The sequence below is a fragment of the Lytechinus variegatus genome, chromosome 14, assembly GCF_018143015.1.
Source record: "Lytechinus variegatus isolate NC3 chromosome 14, Lvar_3.0, whole genome shotgun sequence".
Lineage (NCBI taxonomy): Eukaryota > Metazoa > Echinodermata > Echinoidea > Temnopleuroida > Toxopneustidae > Lytechinus > Lytechinus variegatus.
Window position 1 is genome coordinate 31453050 of NC_054753.1, and position 17925 is coordinate 31470974.

The 17925-nt window shown below is 35.6% G+C and overlaps 1 protein-coding gene across 1 annotated transcript; it reads right to left on the bottom strand.

Moving 5' to 3' along the window:
* Positions 1-823: 823 nt before the first annotated feature.
* LOC121428086 (phosphatidylinositol N-acetylglucosaminyltransferase subunit P-like) lies at positions 824-9488 on the bottom strand. Its single transcript, XM_041624664.1, has 4 exons — positions 9378-9488; positions 7596-7668; positions 6449-6567; positions 824-1678 (listed from the first exon to the last, which is right to left on the bottom strand). Exons 1-4 carry the CDS (start codon positions 9454-9456, stop codon positions 1557-1559), a joined length of 393 nt encoding a protein of 130 aa, XP_041480598.1. The 5' UTR covers positions 9457-9488; the 3' UTR covers positions 824-1556.
* Between the last annotated feature and the right edge of the window lie 8437 nt (positions 9489-17925).

Genomic DNA, 17925 nt, shown 5'->3' on the forward strand with positions numbered 1-17925 from the left:
TTCAGTTGATTGCATTTGAAAGTGTTAATTTGATGGCATTTTGGGTAGTTAAATGTTTGAAAAAAATCCAGGTTTGATCATCAATGGATCCCCCAGAGAGCTTCCCTAGATCCTAAACATTTTCTGATTTTAGACCTAGTGACATACCTGCAACATAATGCAATGAAGAATGCGGGAAAAGTCCCTTTGATAAGAAGTGCCTTTATAATGGAATCCCTGCTAAAAGTTCGCTACTTTTGACAAGGTGCCTGCTTATTGGTGATTACCAAGTATACATAAGAAAAAACAACTATTGTTATGAGGTTTTTATTATTTATTTTGGCAATGAAAATGGATAAAGAAATTGACACAATATTGCACAATGCACCAATGAAAATAACGTAATATAGAATGTGTATCCAGTGGACTGCCAGGGTTGTCACACAAAGTAAACATCAAAAACCTGGTTGACAATTGGCTGGTTCATAACATTTAGAACCGGGACAATAATACATCTATTTCAATAATACGCTAATTTGCTGTTGGAATGCCTGATAATCTTATTTCTAAGTTACAAAAAGTCCAAAATTCATGTGCAAGGCTTGTCTATCATGTGTCAAAGTTCAGTTCCACTACATCTCTTCTGAAAGAGCTCTACTGGTTGCCAGTACGGCAAGAAATTTAATTCAAATTGCATTCTGTTAAATGCATATAAATCATTAATCGGCCAAGCCCCACACTACCAGAATTACTCAAATTTAAAACCTAATCACATAGTCAAAGCCTGCAAAGTTCCACAGATTCCCTCTCACAAAACAAAAGCCACACTTGGCGATCGTGTACTTGCTACCCCCCCCCCAAACTGGAAAACCTGCCTACTGACAGCTCTCCATTACTATCTAAAATTTCAAAACATATCTCTTTAATCAAGAAAATTGCTGTGTCAACAAAGAATTAGGTAAAAAGAGCATTGAATAAGCGCAGTTGAATATATTCAAAGAAAAGATGCGCTATATTATTATTATTATAACAATACTTCAATGGGGCTAATTAAGTATTGATGAGGTCATATTTTGGGCCTCATGGACTGATTTCCAACAAATTTTGATTGTGGAGGTATTTCATCATGCTCTACCAAAATATGACATAAAAATGTTGATCTGCACAAGTGAAAAATTGATGACATCACACTTCATAATTCTATAAAACGATTTTAAACCAACCGATTGGAAATAATATGATATACTCAATCAGTGTAGAGTGAGTTTGACTGTGGTACAACCCTTAACATCTTGTCTGTGATGTCAGTCAAAGCTGACCCAGGGAGAAACAGGACCTGTTTGATGATTTATCTGACAGTTACAAAAGGAACTGTGTTTATCAGCTAATCAATATCAAGGAAAGTTGTCAGATTCAACCACTTGTCAGAAAAAATGTTGATGAAATGCTCTATCTGTCAGAAGGGTATAAGATTATCCCTTGATGAAGAACCTTGCAGAGATGTAGTGGGGACACCAACCCAAGGAAACACAGATTCACTGTGAACATAAGACAATTGTTCAGCTATCATCGTCTTGTCATCTCTCCTGCTTCCCATTCATATATAGATGTCTATTAACCTCACTAATGTGAATATCATATATCGGTGGAATAGCATCTGGGGTAGGGTCAACCTTGGGCGGGTCCTTGGCATATTTATCTGCAACAGAAACAAGAAAATGAAATCATACAGTAATATCTGTCATTTCAATACAGGAATATATCTACATTGCTTAAGAGTATGGTATGTAGTTGGTTGGTTTGTAGACAATTCTTGATGACGAACTATAAGCTCAATGATCTCAACCTTCTAACAGGTAGCTTATCAAAAATCTCTGGCAAGCATGCGAATGGATCAATATAAGATTGATGAAGTACTCAGGACTCTTTAAACCCTCGGGTAATTCTAAAAGGGAGTGGTTATGTATTCCACTTAGTGTGATATCAGTGAGAATGTGTGTCAACCATCCAGGTCTATTAAGGATTGTAATAACTTTTAAATTTGAAAGAACAACCCAGTTTGCTTACTGGTAAATCTTCCGATATGCTGCACATGCAACAATGATCACAATTAAACACCATCTCTGTACATGGTCACTTGGTCTACATCTGCTGTGTCTGATTAGTTTCATCCTACATCCCAGGGGCCATATACTGAAAATCATCTTTAAGACAAATATTCTTCTTTTTTTCAGAGTTACAATAAAATCAGTTTTCTGACAATTCTTTTATCTTCTCATAACTTTTCTTGTAACTTTCACTGACCATGAATGATGCCAGAGCAAAATTCGCGTTAAAAAACGGTGCATAAATTTCTTTGTGCGCAGGACAAAACAGAGATAAAAGGTATGCTGAAAGTTCTCTTTATCTTTTTTTTGTGTTAACTGTCTTGAAAAATGCAATCAAATTTACCAGAGGTAGGGGGCTATTGTAACTCAATATTGCATGCAATATTTCTCAGTCAACAATAATAATTTTGTGCTGCATACAAACCCTCAAATATCTTGTTTTACAAAAGAAGACACTCCAGAGATATTACAGGGACAGATTTGCAAACTTTCTAACCTTTCAAAGAAAATTTGCCGGGGAAAATGGCCACGTGTACTTTAGAAAACAGCACACAAGCATAAGCGTCGGAAGCGCAAGGCAAATTACACGTAGGGTCAATAATGTGTTAAATGTTTTTAAAGAAGAGACGCTTCTATTGGTTGACCTCAGCATATGACAACTTGAATTATTGGTTAATGATAAAATATTGGGTGTGTTAGAGACAAATAGGGGACATCCTTTACGAGATAAGACAATTTTCAGAATAAGATGACGATGACGAAAAGCATTTGTATAACGCCTTTTATCTGTAAAAAAACATTCAAAGGCATCGGCTCCCTAGTATGTCACATATAATTCACAAAGAAAACTGATTTTAAATAATTTCAAGCAAGCTGTTATCTTGCCACATTACAAGAAAAGTTAAGGCAGTTTTCAGAATACCACCCCAGTCGACTTACTTGCCATTATTAGAGGACAAGTCCACCTAAACAAAAAATTGATTTGAATAAAAAGAGAAAAATCCAACAAACATAACACTGAAAATTTCATTAAAATCGGATATAAAATAAGAAAGTTTTGACATTTTAAAATTTTGCTTAATTACATAGAACAGTTATATGCACATCCTGATCGGTATCCAAATGAGGAGACTGATGACATCATCCACTCACTATTTCTTTGTATTTTATTGTATGAAATATTCTAATTTTCTCCTCCTTTTCAAGTGAAACAACAATTCCTTCACCCCTGAACATGTGGAATAAGCATTGTTCAATACTATATGGTTCAGTCAAGTCGGTCCTTATTGTCCAATCTGTAAAAAATGAAATATCATATTATTCAAACAAGGCAAAAGCAATTTTGTGTCTCGCCCAATTATAAAAATAACCAGAAATATCGTGATTTGGGAGGGCACTGAACAGAATTGTATCGAACTTAATTTTGAAATGACTGGGATGGAATAACACTTGTCATAATAGCCTTGAACGTAAACTTTACTGTTGACCCGGAGATGACCTTTGACCTTACCATGTGACCTCCGACTGCAGCATATCATGCAGGTCGCCTAAATAATCTGCCATCCAAGTTTTATTGAAAAGTAACTTCCGGTTGCGGAGTTAGGTGTCATAAGAGAGTGTTGCATTTAAACTTTAACGTTGACCTGAAAATGACCTTTCACCTTACCATGTGACCTCCGACTGCAGCATAAGATGTATGTCCCCCAGGTCCATCTACCAACCAAGTTTAGTTGAAAGTGACTTACGGTTGCGGAGTTAGGTGTCATAAGAGAGTCTTGCATGTAAAACTTTAACGTAGACCTGAAAATGATCTTTGACCTCAGCCATGTGACCTCCTACTGCAGCATAAGATGCATGTCCCCCAAACCTATCTACCATCCAAGTTTGGTTGAAAAGTAACTTATGGTTGTGGAGTTAGGTGTAGAAAAGAGTCTTGCATGTAAACTTTAACGTTGACCTGAAATGACATTTGACCTTACCATGTGACCTCCAACTGCAGCATAAGATGCAGGTCCCCTAAGTCCATCTACCGTCCAAGTTTGGTTGAAAAGTATCTTAGGGTTGTGGAGTTATGTGTCGTTAGATTTGTGACGGACGACGGACGGACAGACGACAGACGGACGACGGACAGATGACGGACGGACGACATTGGATCCCTAAGTCTCGCCTTCACCTCCGGTTGGCGAGACAACAATAAAAAACAAAAGAAATAGTGAGTGAGGGACATCATCGACTGTCTCATTTGCATGTCACCGAGTTGTGCATATCAATGTTTTGTGAAAAATAAACGAAAATTTAAAATGTCATAACTTTCTTATTTTACATCCAATTTTGATGAAATTTTCAGTGTTATGCTAGTTTGATTTTTCTCTATGTATTCAAATCAACATTTTCCTGGGGTGGACTTGACCTTTAAGCCCATTTATATTTTATAGCCACTTGCTCCAACACCACTTACTCTATACAGAGGTGCTAAAAAAAGTCAGTGAGCACCACCAGAAAATGAAATATTTAAAAGTATTCAAGTTATGCCATCTGTTAGACATTTAATTGTGAAGTTCAGATGATAAAATATTACTTTCATTGCAATTTGTTTCTCTGGGCTCGCAAGAAGTTGTAGTGTCATTGACTGCATTCAATGCTCAACACAACAGAGAAACAAACATCTGAATTGACAATTAAATATCTAACAGATGGCATAATTTGAATATTTTTAATATGTTCATTTTCTGGTGGGGCTCACCAACCGATGTGTTGGCTCAGTTGTTAGAGCGTCCATCTCATAACCAGGAGGTCGGGAGTTCAAACCCCGGCTGCGTCAGACCAAAAGACGTTAAAAGATGGGAGTTGATGCTGCCCTGTTTGGTGTTTAACGATTAAAGAGATAGAGCCTCGTCAATTGGACAAAGCAAATTTTTGGAGTATTTCATTTCATGTCTATTTTGAACAATAAAATATGGATTTTCATTTTTTCTTTTCATTTCATAATGATGTTACACGATCCAAAAAATTAGACCATTTGCTTTTAGATCAAGTGGGTGAAATAATGTTGTTAGACGATCTGGAAATTAAATCTGATTAGTCTCCGGACTTTGAAACAGAGGGTCATGGGTTCAAATCCCAGCCATGGCATCATTTCCTTCAGCAAGGAATTCATCCAGTGTGCTGCACTCCACCCAGGTGAGGTAAATGGGTACCGGCAGGAAGTAATTCCTCAAAAAGCTGTGTGCACCGAATATACAGTGCGTATCAAAAAAAGTTTACACTTTGAAAAACCCCTGGGAACTCAAAAATATACAACATTTTGATAATTTTTTCACATATAATCTTGTGTTTGGGTCTCATCTATCCAATGAAAGTAAAAATTTTGACAGAATGTTACACTTGAGTGAGCACTGTCCATTTTTGTAAAGCTCGCAGATATCTGTTTGCGCAGAAATGCTCGTTTTCACGCTGTGTGAAGGGGAAAGGGCGAAATCAAACTTACCCTGTGAAACATTTCTCATACATTTCCCTTGCACTTTCAGTCAATTGAAATAAAACTGATACATTCAAGCATTTTGTAACAATTTTGCCGCCCAAATTGAAATTTGAACACTTAGTAAGCACAACATTTACCCTTTTTGTGCCAGCTGGATCTGAGGACATAACTGAATCTGAACAAAAGTTTATATCAGACATCTCCAGCATTTTTTCACTGAGTTTTTATCATTTAAAGTGGGTTTACATCTAATTTTTCATTTAATACTTGTTTTCCCACACGTTTCCCAAGCTTGACAATGATTAACAAAATTAAATTCAAGCCTGAGCCATTTCATGTAAATAACAGCTCAGTGTAAAGCAAATATCGTCTCGATGGCCTCGGTGTGTGGGGGAGTGGGGTGGGGCGCAATGCTCTCTTTGATGTGTTTTGGGCAAGGAAACAAATTTAAAAAGGTAAAAGATATCTTCAAATCAATTTTACTAGCTGAATTCCATGTTTTCTTCATGATTAAGGTCTACTTTTATTTGAATAACTATTTCAAAGTTCTGCGCAAATCGTTTTTCACTAAATTTTCAAAAGTAAGTGGTGCTCACTCAAGCGGAAATATTTTTTGACAATTGTACCGTCATTTGCTTAAATGGATCTGTACCATTGTTAAAATGTGGAAAAATCTTCAGGATATTACAAATCTATAATTTTACAGGATTTTTTCAAAGTGTAAACTTTTTTTGATACGCACTGTAGAGGTAGCCTAGCTTAGCCAGGTAATAATAGCAGGGCCCGCTTTATTATTATAACCATCTGCATTTAGACCAGGTGGGTTTAGCCATGATGGTGTTAGATAATCTCCTTTAAGACTAAGTGGATACACACTCACCTGTTAGTGTTTTCATAGAATCTGGGGCTGGTGTAATAAGAAAACTATGACCAACATAGAAGATATAGATGAAATACAGGAAAACACATACATAGACTGGAAGTGCTAAAGCCCAGTATCTGAAAATAGATCAAATAAAACCATACTGAAAGGAGTTAAAAATTGATTAAAAAAATTAAGCACAAAAAGATAGTTGACTAATTTACCAGCTGGGCTCTCATTTTACTCCCTTGAATTATTTCAAACAAATATCATCTTTAGTATGGCACGTACAGTAAAAACTGAAATTTAAATTTAGACTTACAGAGAACAAGTTGAGTCTGCCCAAGAAGACTTTCCATAAGTGGAATAATTATCCAAATTTCTTTCAGATCAGGAGGGTGTTCCCCAAAGATTTAAGTGTGACTTCGATTCGTAATTTCATTTTTAGCTGCATGATGTATATAACACACCACCACATTGGTCAAGTCGTGCTAAGAGGACACACATTAATGCATATTAGTCAATAACATTGCATGTTACATATGTCAGCATTAAGGCATGACTTTATAAAGTCACACTTGACCCTTTGTAAAACAACCGTTTTAAAGGCTGTCTCTTGTAGGTTGATCAGATTTCTATGGGTTCATGAGATTAGATTTAATCATGTATACTTGTTTATAGAGCTCACAGGTTCAGAAACCTTCATCATAACTGCCAGACATTAGAGCTATATAAAAACCTACAATTATCACTATGATTATTTTTGTAACCATGTTGATGTAAAACATCAACATTTCCTAATGTTGACAGTACTATCAAGGGAGTTACAATAAAAATCAAACTTTGAAAATTCTCAATTAAATGAAAAAAAAAATGTCAAAAACATAGAACTTAAATATGTAAGTCCTGAATGAATACTTTATCCTCCATATTTTTAAACAATGTGTACAGTATTTGGTATATGTTTACACTTCCTTATATTAACTTTTTTTAGGTGAAAATATATATTTTTTTATTTTGTATACCACATCGTATGACATACACAAGTATAATGCAAGTACCAACCATGTCTGTCAGTTTGAGAAGTAATAAACAGAAAGAGGAAAGACTAAAGGAGAAATAAATTTGAAAACAACAAATGAACAAAAAGAAGAAAATTTATTACTTTTGTGGCCAGTATGTAAGTCCAAGCGAATGAAGCAGCTCCACTGGAATATATGCCCATATTAGATAAAGACCTGTTGATGGTACAAAAAGAATAAATACTAGTAAAATGTTTGCTATGAGATCTTAGAAATAGATGCAAGGTTAGAGGTTCAAAAAGCTATGCACTCATTGCATATCAAGATATCAACAGTGACTGCAGGATAAAAACTGCAAAATGCAGAGGAAACATCTTTGATATTGTATCGCATTTCTCATTTTCGTACATGAGGCTGCAATTAGACTGCCAGTTTCAGTCTCTATTTAGTTGGTTATTTCCATGGACACTACACATCTCCTTACATAGATAAATATATTTCTGCACTCTTTACAGGGGACCAATACCCAAAATTATAATCATTGATTTTTGCCAGTAATACAACTTTTTTCATCAAAATTCAAGTCTATGAATGATTAAAGTTTTGAAAATGATACTTAGCAGTATTATACTAATTATTCATAATCACGTAATAAATTTTATTATTTGTGAAATAATAATTTTAATCTATAAATTGTTCTTCAAAACGGCATCGCTAACCGGATGTTTGTCATACGTAAGCGGTTCAAGGGACGACTCTATTGAATTTGCGCAGTGTACATTTGGATCGAGGGATCTACACGACATTGGTCTGGTAAGAAACCTTTATTTTTTAACATTTTAATTTTTAATTGACTATTTTTTAAACCTTCCTACGCATTAGGTGTAGGATTAATAAAATCACGACCATTTACGTGATTTTTAATAAAAAAGATGGATTTCCTAGGGAAATCCATCTGTGTTTACATGCGTCTCTTATATATGGGAGGGGATTCAAGACTCCAATGTTGAAGAAGTATATGTCAAAGGATTTAAAAGAGACATCATCATGGAGTCCTCAAGACGAGGTTATTCCTGTCTCAAGATTAAGCACAACTGTTACAAGTGTCTGTGAAAGTGTAAGTGACTGTTTTAGAATAACCGAGACTGAGACTAACAAAATTTTTATAGAAGTTAGAACATGAAATTAGCTTCCTAGTTTGATTGAGAATAATATTCATTTTTTGGAATTAATTAAGCGGGATTTTTTTAGGGACGCGCTGTACATTTTACCGTCAAGTCAGAGTCACTTGTTCACTGCTACCACCCTGCCTGTGGGGAATCTAGAGGAAGGACTATGGTATGCCAATGTTGCACAGAGCACACATTTAAAAAATCATTAAAATATCACTTTTGTGACCAAAATTACTAATTTCCATACAGTTGCAATTTATTTTTCATTAGTAACTTGGGAATAATTTTTTCATTCACCAGAGGCAGAGCGCTCAAAAACTTGAATTTTGGGCATATATTTGTGTACGCCCTCTATTGGTGGAAAGTAATATGGCAAGAAAATTTTCATTTTTTGATCTCTATTTTTAATTAAGAAAAAAATTATTTAAAGAATCAAATTTAAATAAGAGCCAAGTTGTATGAATATTTGTGTAATGGAAACTGTCAGTGTAAAAAAATCAAGCATTTGCCCCAAAGAAAAAGAGAAAATAAGCCAAACATTGCCACCCTTATTTTGCCACACATGGAGATATAACTGAGAACAAGGTTATGTTATAACCTTGTTCATTGAATGAGTGATCAGAGACAGAGTCAGACAGACTGCACTCAACAGAAGAAGACGACACAGGACACAACACATGGGACCACACATTTAATCCAATGACTTACTTATCGGCCTGTAAATATGAAATAAATTCTCTTTCGTGTACTCACCGAACCCTAAAATAGATCCAAGATAGAGAACAAAACCATAGATCGCCCTTTCTGGTGTTGGAGCTGGATTATTAGCCATGTTACAACAGTTTACAATTTTACGTACATTACCGTCACCGTTTCGACTTTCGTGCCCAGTTAACCGTGCAATGACATTCGCAGATATATCGAAGGGAAACTCCCGCATGACGTCATCTGAAATGCTGAACATCCTTTATGGAGTTCGCAACTAATGTGTTTGGGATAATCATCTCGTCATGCCTACATCTTATCTCTTTGGGGAAAAAAATGAGATGACGTGATCTTGGCATGTCTACATCATGTAGAAGAGATGATGGCCCAAGATCGACGAGATCCGAGATCATGTCATCTCATCATCTCTTATCCTAGAATAATCATTAACGCCAAATCACCACATCCGTATCCAGAGGTATTGGGATAATTTCCAAATTAAAATACTTATTACCCCCCAGAAAAAAATCATTTTCTTCTTTACAATGTCTTGGTTCTCCCTCACGTATCATATTTCAACATTGTTTGAGGTAATTGCGGTAAATACAAAACTGAATTCGATTTTCTTGCTACAAAAACGAGCACTTCACATTTACAGGATCACGATATCTTGCTAGATCCAGTCCTTTATTTTTTTTATTAAGAACATTTAAAAAAATCAGGTATAAATACATTTCAAGCTGCAATCTTTTTGTTCAAGTACAAAAAGGGGATACTTCCCCCTTCTTGTCAAAATATCTTCACAATCAACAACACCATCCACTCTTATCGCACACGAAACTCTGAAAAATTTCATCTGACAAATCCAAAACTAATAATAGCACCCAACTCAATTACGGTGCAGATTTATGGAATAATTTATCGCCTGACATTAAGTTATGCTCTATACTTTATTCATTCAAAGCTGTTTCGAAGAGAAATACACTATTATAATATAATACCTAAATTATCTGTGCGTTACTTACCAACCGATAATACAATACCCCACCAACCGCATAGCCAGGATTTCATTTTGGAGGGGGCGGTAAATGCACGCGAAGCGTGCCAACACTTACAGAGCGCGCGAAGCGCGCTCCCTAGGGGGTGGGTGCAGGGAGGGGGAGTTTCCCCCTCCCGCGCGAAGCTTTTAGGGTTTCATAAATTAAAATGAAAAGGAGCCGTTTCTCTTGTCTCTAGTACCTCCAATGCTGTTGACTATATTGCGATTTTGAACCTTGTTTTCAAAAGTGATTTTGAACGCACAAAAGAGGTATACAATGGAGGAAATTAAAATGATAATAACTCCGCGCGAAGCGCGGAAGCTAAAGCGTTTTATCAATTTTTCTTGCCATAAAAAGGGTCCTGAGAAAAGGGTATTCTCAAAGATATATTGAATACTAAGATCAGATTTGATTACAAACAATTTAGCAACAGTGCATATTTTTAACTCGCAAAACAGAGGAGAAGATTGGTAGAGGAAGATATTCAATTGATTTTCTAAGATTATTGAACTTCATTACAAGGAATATAGTGCGCAAAAAGTTGAAACTTCTGTGATTTATTGAAATTATCTATCTATAAAAAAAAGCATGCCTATTTTTTTTGACTTATCCTGAAGCGCTTCATTTTGAATATAAAGAAACTTAAGTGTCATTCAAAATTTCAAACTGAGGGCGCAAAACAGGACAGGAGATGAATGTATACAGGGAAATGACATGAAGATTAATACAATTTGATAAAAAATATTGTACTTTCTTATTTAATACGACACGAATTTTATACCTTCCTCTGTTTAAATTGGGAACCTGTTTGCCCCAAAATTATGATTGTTTAGTAATGAGCTGAAAAGCGGGAGAAGTTGACTTTATTTAGGTGAGGCAGAAACTGATATAAAGATTTTACCCGCTCGGAGCCGATCAGACCAGAAGTTGCGCGATCAATTGAAAAAAAAATAACTTCATATTATTTACTTCGGCCTAACCTTACTCAAATTCATGTCCTAATGCATACAATTTTAACTTTAACTGGCAAGAAGCACATAGCTGAGGTGAAAAAACAGGGTTAGAGAAAAGGTGGGGGGGAACAATGGAGAACTTCAATATTGTCACTTTACCGCGCGTAGCGCGGAAGCAAAATTCATATATAAATTTAAAGCAAGAAGAGTGAAGGAGTTTCTCTTTTGAGAAAAAAATAAAGAATAAAAAGAAAAAACCCACAAAGCTACCTTTCTTCCCTTCCCTTTTCCTTTTCTCCTTTCTTGGGGACTTTTTTTTTTGGGGGGGGGCGACCGCCCCACCGCCCCTGGCTACGCGCCTGTACCCCACCGCATCTGCACTCTCGTACACTTGCAATTTTTATCAAATTTGTGAATATAACTTTCTCATTTGATTTGTTCTTTCCCTTTCTACTTTTTTGGTAACATTCCTAATATTTTGTGCAATAAAAGATAAGTCTCTTTTATTGCACTGTTTGTCCGGTTTTCCTTTCGAGGCCTATATCAATTTCAAGCTCTAAGCTTAAGATGGAGGTCTCCCATATATATGTATATATAGTATATATATTTTCTGCTATTTGTTTTAATGATAAAAACAAGGAAAATGTATCAGGAATAAATATATTTAAATTAGATTGTTAGAATGTATGTGTACATATGTTATTTATTATGTCATTTGCTTACTGTTATGTTATGCTGAGAAAAAAATTGTTACTGGAATGTGGAAATAAATAAATAAATCGAATCAAATCTTCTACAGGATGTATACATAGACGAGATCCGAGATCTTGTCATCTCATCATCTCTCCCGCGTGCAGTGGCGTATATATAGCCCACAAATGCGAGGGGGGGGGTGGGCTCTCCGAAATTTTAGCCACCAAGACAAAAAGAAAAAAAAGGAAAGAAAAGAATAAAAAATGGTTTATTGAACAAAAAAATAATTCGCGGCCAAAAGGCCGAATTACAGATTTTCAGACATAAAAGCAATTACACACATACACATAAAAACTGCAACATAATGAAAAACGGGAATTAGAAACACAATTACAAAATGAGTGAAAAAAATAATAATCGCATGCTTTGAGGTAAATGATGCATACATACGTTATTGTGAAATCAATCATCATTGTAATACAATCATTCTATAACCATTCATTATCAGTGGCGTGGGTACGGGGGGGGGGGGCTGGGGGCACGTGCCCCCCTGAGATTTGGTGTGCCCCCCAGGTGCCCCCCTGAAAATATTGGCAGAGCAAAAAAAAGGAAACAGGGAGAAAGAAGAAAAGAAAAAAAGGAAAAGAAGAAGAAAGACAGAAAAAAATAAGAGGAGGAAGACGAGTGAATGAAACAATGTTAAAGGAAGACTTGGAAAAAACACACAAATCTTTCATGTTTACTATTTAAAACTTCTGCTTGCGCTTCGCGCCAGAATTGCCTATTCGATGAGATTCATATCTTGCTCAATAACAGATTGATATGGAGCAAGTTTTGAAGTCAATATACAAAACATATTTTAGCTCGTACATCGAGCTTTCATTATATTTTTTTTATTAACAAATTTAAGTGCTCTAGCTGTAAAATTTCCGTTTTATACTCTACATATCAGCATTTTTAAGCTCAAGTTGCGTGGTCACCTTGTTTGATTTGCCAAGTTCCTATTGTCTACGTGTATTCCATAATTTTCCATTAAACAAATGTATTCAGAATGCCCAGATTCTAGGTCTAAATCTAAAACATGCGCGATAGCCTGCATGTTCTTTATTTAAAATGTACTTAAATTATCCAGTTTCACATCAGAATATCAATAATTGTCTGCTCAAGTTTCATGATCCCATTTTTAATGATACCCAATTAACTATATCGTGTCCCACTTTTTGGTCTAAAATCTCAATTTTTTTCCTCTCACGCTTCGCGCTCGCATTAATTGTTTAGTTACATACCTATCCCATTTATTAATACAAAAAGTGCTTGGAATGACCATTTTTTAGGTCAAAATGTCAAAAAAAAATTGCTCTCGCTTCGCGCTCGCATTATTGAAATTTATACCGTCTTCGTGGGTAACTGTAAGCCACTGGCGTAAATCCGTGTTGATGGGTGTGGGGGGGGGGGTGACTGAAATATTTTGGCATTTTTTTCAATCATGTTTGTAGATATGCAAGGAATTGTCATTGATATGTCCACAATAGCGTTCCGTGGGTCACGGCATCGTTCGGGGCACCAGCAATTTTTTTGAATCACTAAGTGAGCGCGCGAAGCGCGAGCTGATTTTTTTTTATATTCACACCTAAAAAGGGACATTATAATCAAATTTATGTAATCATGATAGGTACCTGTCTTGCTAAACAATGCGAGCGCGAAGCGCAAGCTGAAATTTTCGTATATTTTGACCACAAACAGCGAGATTTTAAGGAATATATTTTAGGAATCCATTAAGAGTATGCATATCTCACCATAGTCATGATAGTCATCTAATGCGAGTGCCAAGCGCTTGCTGATTTTATTAAAATTACATCTGAACACATGAAACACTCTTTGTAGTCATTGCAATCATGATTATCATACGCATCTCACCAATCAAATATTGCGAGCGCGAAGCGCGAGCTGAAAATTTAGATAATTCAGACCTGAAGTGGGGCATTCTAAGGTTTCTTTGTAGGAATTAACTAGGACCATATAGGTATTTCATTAACCAAATAATGCGAGCGCGAAGCGCGAGCTGAAAATTTTTCATATTCAGATCAGAAGAAGGGACATTTTAAGGACTGATTTTAGGAATTCACGAAGAGCAGACATATCTCACCAATCCACTATTAAATGCGAACGTAATCACGGACAGGAAATGTTTATATACGGAGACCTTAACATGGGGCAATCACTTTTTGAGTCATGTAAAAGAAGCATATGTCAATATATGATAACTCAAGTGCTCGAAAATATATTTGGTTTATATTGACTTGAAAACGTGATGAGACGTAGGCTCTGGGCAAATTATGTTTCATAAAGTTATGATAAAAATGTTTCTTATGTAATGTACCATAAATAATTATAATATAACATCATAATGAATCATATTTTCTTCTTTCCCATTACGTTTCTCTTCCTTTCTCCCTCATTTCTCCTTTTCCCCGTTTTTTTTTTTGGGGGGGAGGGCATGTGCCTTCCATGTGTGTAGGAGGAGGGAATTAAAAAAAAGTATTTTTAACAAAATTAATGTTTAAAGCTCCTCAGCTGACTACGTTCACCAGTAGAAGTAGGCCAAATCTTAAGTTTCAGGACATTTTCCATCTTTTCGGCCTAACTTCATGTACTGATTTGTAAACACAGGTTGTTTTCTAACAAAGAAGATTTAAACCAATAATTATAACTACCTGTCATTAAACTCAAATAAGAAAAAAAAATCAGATCTGCCTTGAAAAGTGTTGGGGATGAATGACATACCACCCCTATACCCTCTCCGAAAAGTGTAGGGGATTATCCCCCATTCCCCCGGGATTTACACCCGTGCATGTATATTTCTCATCTAAACTTTTATAAATCGTACATGCCAAAGAAAAGTATATAGCCTACACAATGATATTTAGCTTTAGCTAAATACCTGATTGCATAACCTGGTGAAAATGTATTTTTCTTCGTTGATGGGAGCCCCCAGAAAGGAACGGTGCTTTGAAGTCGAATTCATCTTGTAAGACAAATATCTTTGCCTAATCCGACATGCCGCGAACCGGATACATAATACACTCAATGATTATCATGGGGACAAATCCAGTATAATCTCTCATAACTAAATGAAAGACAGAAATATTGATAGTCACTGTCAATTTTGTATGGACAATTTTACGGATATATGTTTTAATCATGTCACACGTAAAACATGTTGTAGTCATGACAATCACATTACGTTGGGATGCATGTAGTTGCAAGATTTCGGGTTTATTGTGTTTATTTGATTCGATTAAATGAGTTTGCATGCGGAACATTGTAGGTTGAAGTATTTCTAAATGCAGGGCGGCAGCTCCACAGGAACCGGGGCAAAAGGGGCGATGACTTCCTATGATTTTTCCTGTCGTGGAAAAAAAGAATGATAATAATAATGACGTTTTATTTACCCAGGGTAGCCACTTCAGTTAGGAAACTGCTCTACCAGCGGGCCCTGCATAACATTATTATTACCCTTCTCCGATCTAAATGCTGAGCGCCTAGCAAGAAGGCAGAAGGTCCCATTTTTATAAGTCTTTGGTATGACTCGGCCGAGGATCGATCCCACGACCTCCCGTTCATGAGGCGGACGCTCTACCACTGAGCCACCATGTCCAGAGAAAATAAAATGAAAAAGAAAAATATAAACCGAGATTTTTTAGTAATTTACCCCAATAACTAAATTGAAAAGAAACGTAATTTCTAAGTCAATTTGCTCCATAACAAAATATGGCGCTCTACCCCTGTTATGATAAGCCTGCCCATATGGTTGTATGCGTATATTGCCGTAAAGTTTGAAGTAACTCAGCTGCATGTAGTGGTATAAATAACTACCCTATATAGCTGAAATAGTTAAAAATGTTACATGAAAGATAAATAAAACAACAAGAACACTGTCATTTGACAAGGCGTTGATCTTTTGCTCTATATATAGAACGGCATAAACGCTGAATGTCACCGAAATCGATAGATGTACAATAATTAATGACGTGTTAAGGTTCCAATTAGATTTAACCAACATAACAGATGTGTATAATCATGCACAACATAATATACGAATGAAAAGGCCGCTGGTGCATGTCACACACCATTTCTTCGAAATATACATGAAATATCTCCTTTTTAAAAATAAAGTCTGATGATATTAAAGAAGCTCTAGTATCATTTTAAGATATACATTAGTAGTTCTAAATGTTGAATATAATGTATTCCAGTTGCTTAAACCCAAATCCGAGCGGCGAAGGAGGGTGTGATTCAGCTGAAACATCAACATTTTAGAGGCATCGTAAATTCGGGGCTATTTTTTTGTGGTGACAGTTATGGCGTAATATATTGTGTTTCTCGTTCGATGAATTGTGTTGGTATAGTTGTGACTCAAACTTCTGCAAGGGAGCGAAGCGATCGAGCTAGAAAAATTTTCAGTAGTTGTGAATGCATGATACCAACAACGCTTTGCAGAAAGACGGCCTTCAAAATAATGTAACGAAATGTTGTTATGAAGAGTCATATAAAAGTTGAATTTGATTTTTGATGATTACACAAAAATATATTGAGAGTCAAAGGGGGCCTAAGCTTTCGATCCTAGACCACAGACATTCAACAACATTCTAGTGTTGCTGTTGTATGTCTGTGGTCTATATTATAGTTGTTCCACTTTGTTTGTCATTTTGCCTCCGACGAAGATTCTGCTAGGATCCAAATGCTTAGGCCCCTTTTGACTCTCTAATTTACTCCATTGGCTCTCTTTCTTTAGATAAGCAGTTTTCAGCAGCTTGTTTTGATAAAAATATTGTATTTCAGTCGTTAAAATAATGTGAACAAATTAGATTAAATTATATTGATTTGATATATTTATATTTACATTCATAAAAACCAGAACAAAACAAAATATATACAAAGTTATTGATTACAATTTACATGCGAAAATCGTAAAATAATTCAATGATAAAAATCTGGAAAACATTTGAAAAAAAGTATAGATAATTCATGAATGAATGAGGAGGCAACGAGAAAGGCTAAGCCTTATAGTGCTGCCACCTTTACAAAAACTGGAAACTGAATATATAATGTAATAAATACTGAATACCAGATATAAAACATTTAAACAAAAATCAAATGAGGTGTTTATATGTCGATTGTAATTTGTTTAGACACATTTCATCTTGAAAACCTCAAAGCTTGCCTTGGAGCATGCAAAACATAAATTCTAGAAAGAAGGCCTATAATATCTGCTCCAACTGAAGTTTTGTAAATTTCATTATTTTATTTGCTGAATTTCAGCGCTTTGAGACTCATACACGTGTCAACGAAATCAACTCTCCAACCCGACCATTATTATGTCATTGAAAATAACATTATAATTCTAGTATAGCTTTGGAGCCGGTTTCATCGGTCTGATCTTCATAATTGTGACATACAGTAGGTGAATGATAATGGTCTCAAGATTTGTACTTAAATATAAACCGTACCGGGTTTTTAAACCTAAATACTTATGATACAATTTACAGGTCGACCTTAACAAAGTACATTGATTAAAAATATACTTTTTAGGCTGTGCTGGAAAGAAGTTCCTTTTTATTTATTTGATCACTCATATATTTATTCACGCCTTCAGTCGTTTATAACATATTTATCCGTTTATTCATTTTGTTCATTATTCATTTAAAATAATTATTACAATAAAATAGAACTTATTTTGTCAGATTTATGCCTGCAATCCGAATGCCCCATTTTACCCCACCCCTCCCTATAGTTTCAATCCATTCATCACATCGCCTGGGTAGTGTGCCAAATCTTCATATTCGAATTACTTTGTTGGTGTGGATTCAATTTTCGATTTCATTTTCACCCTCCTCCCCCCAAAAAAGA

Coding starts and splice junctions, on each gene's coding strand:
- LOC121428086 (XM_041624664.1), bottom strand. CDS start 9,456: ATGGCTAATAATCCAGCTCCAACACCAGAAAGGGCGATCTATGGTTTT. Junction 7,669..9,377: donor TGGATCTATTTTAGGGTTCG/GTGAGTACACGA, acceptor TACCATCAACAG/GTCTTTATCTAATATGGGCA. Junction 6,568..7,595: donor CTTACATACTGGCCACAAAA/GTAATAAATTTT, acceptor ATCTATTTTCAG/ATACTGGGCTTTAGCACTTC.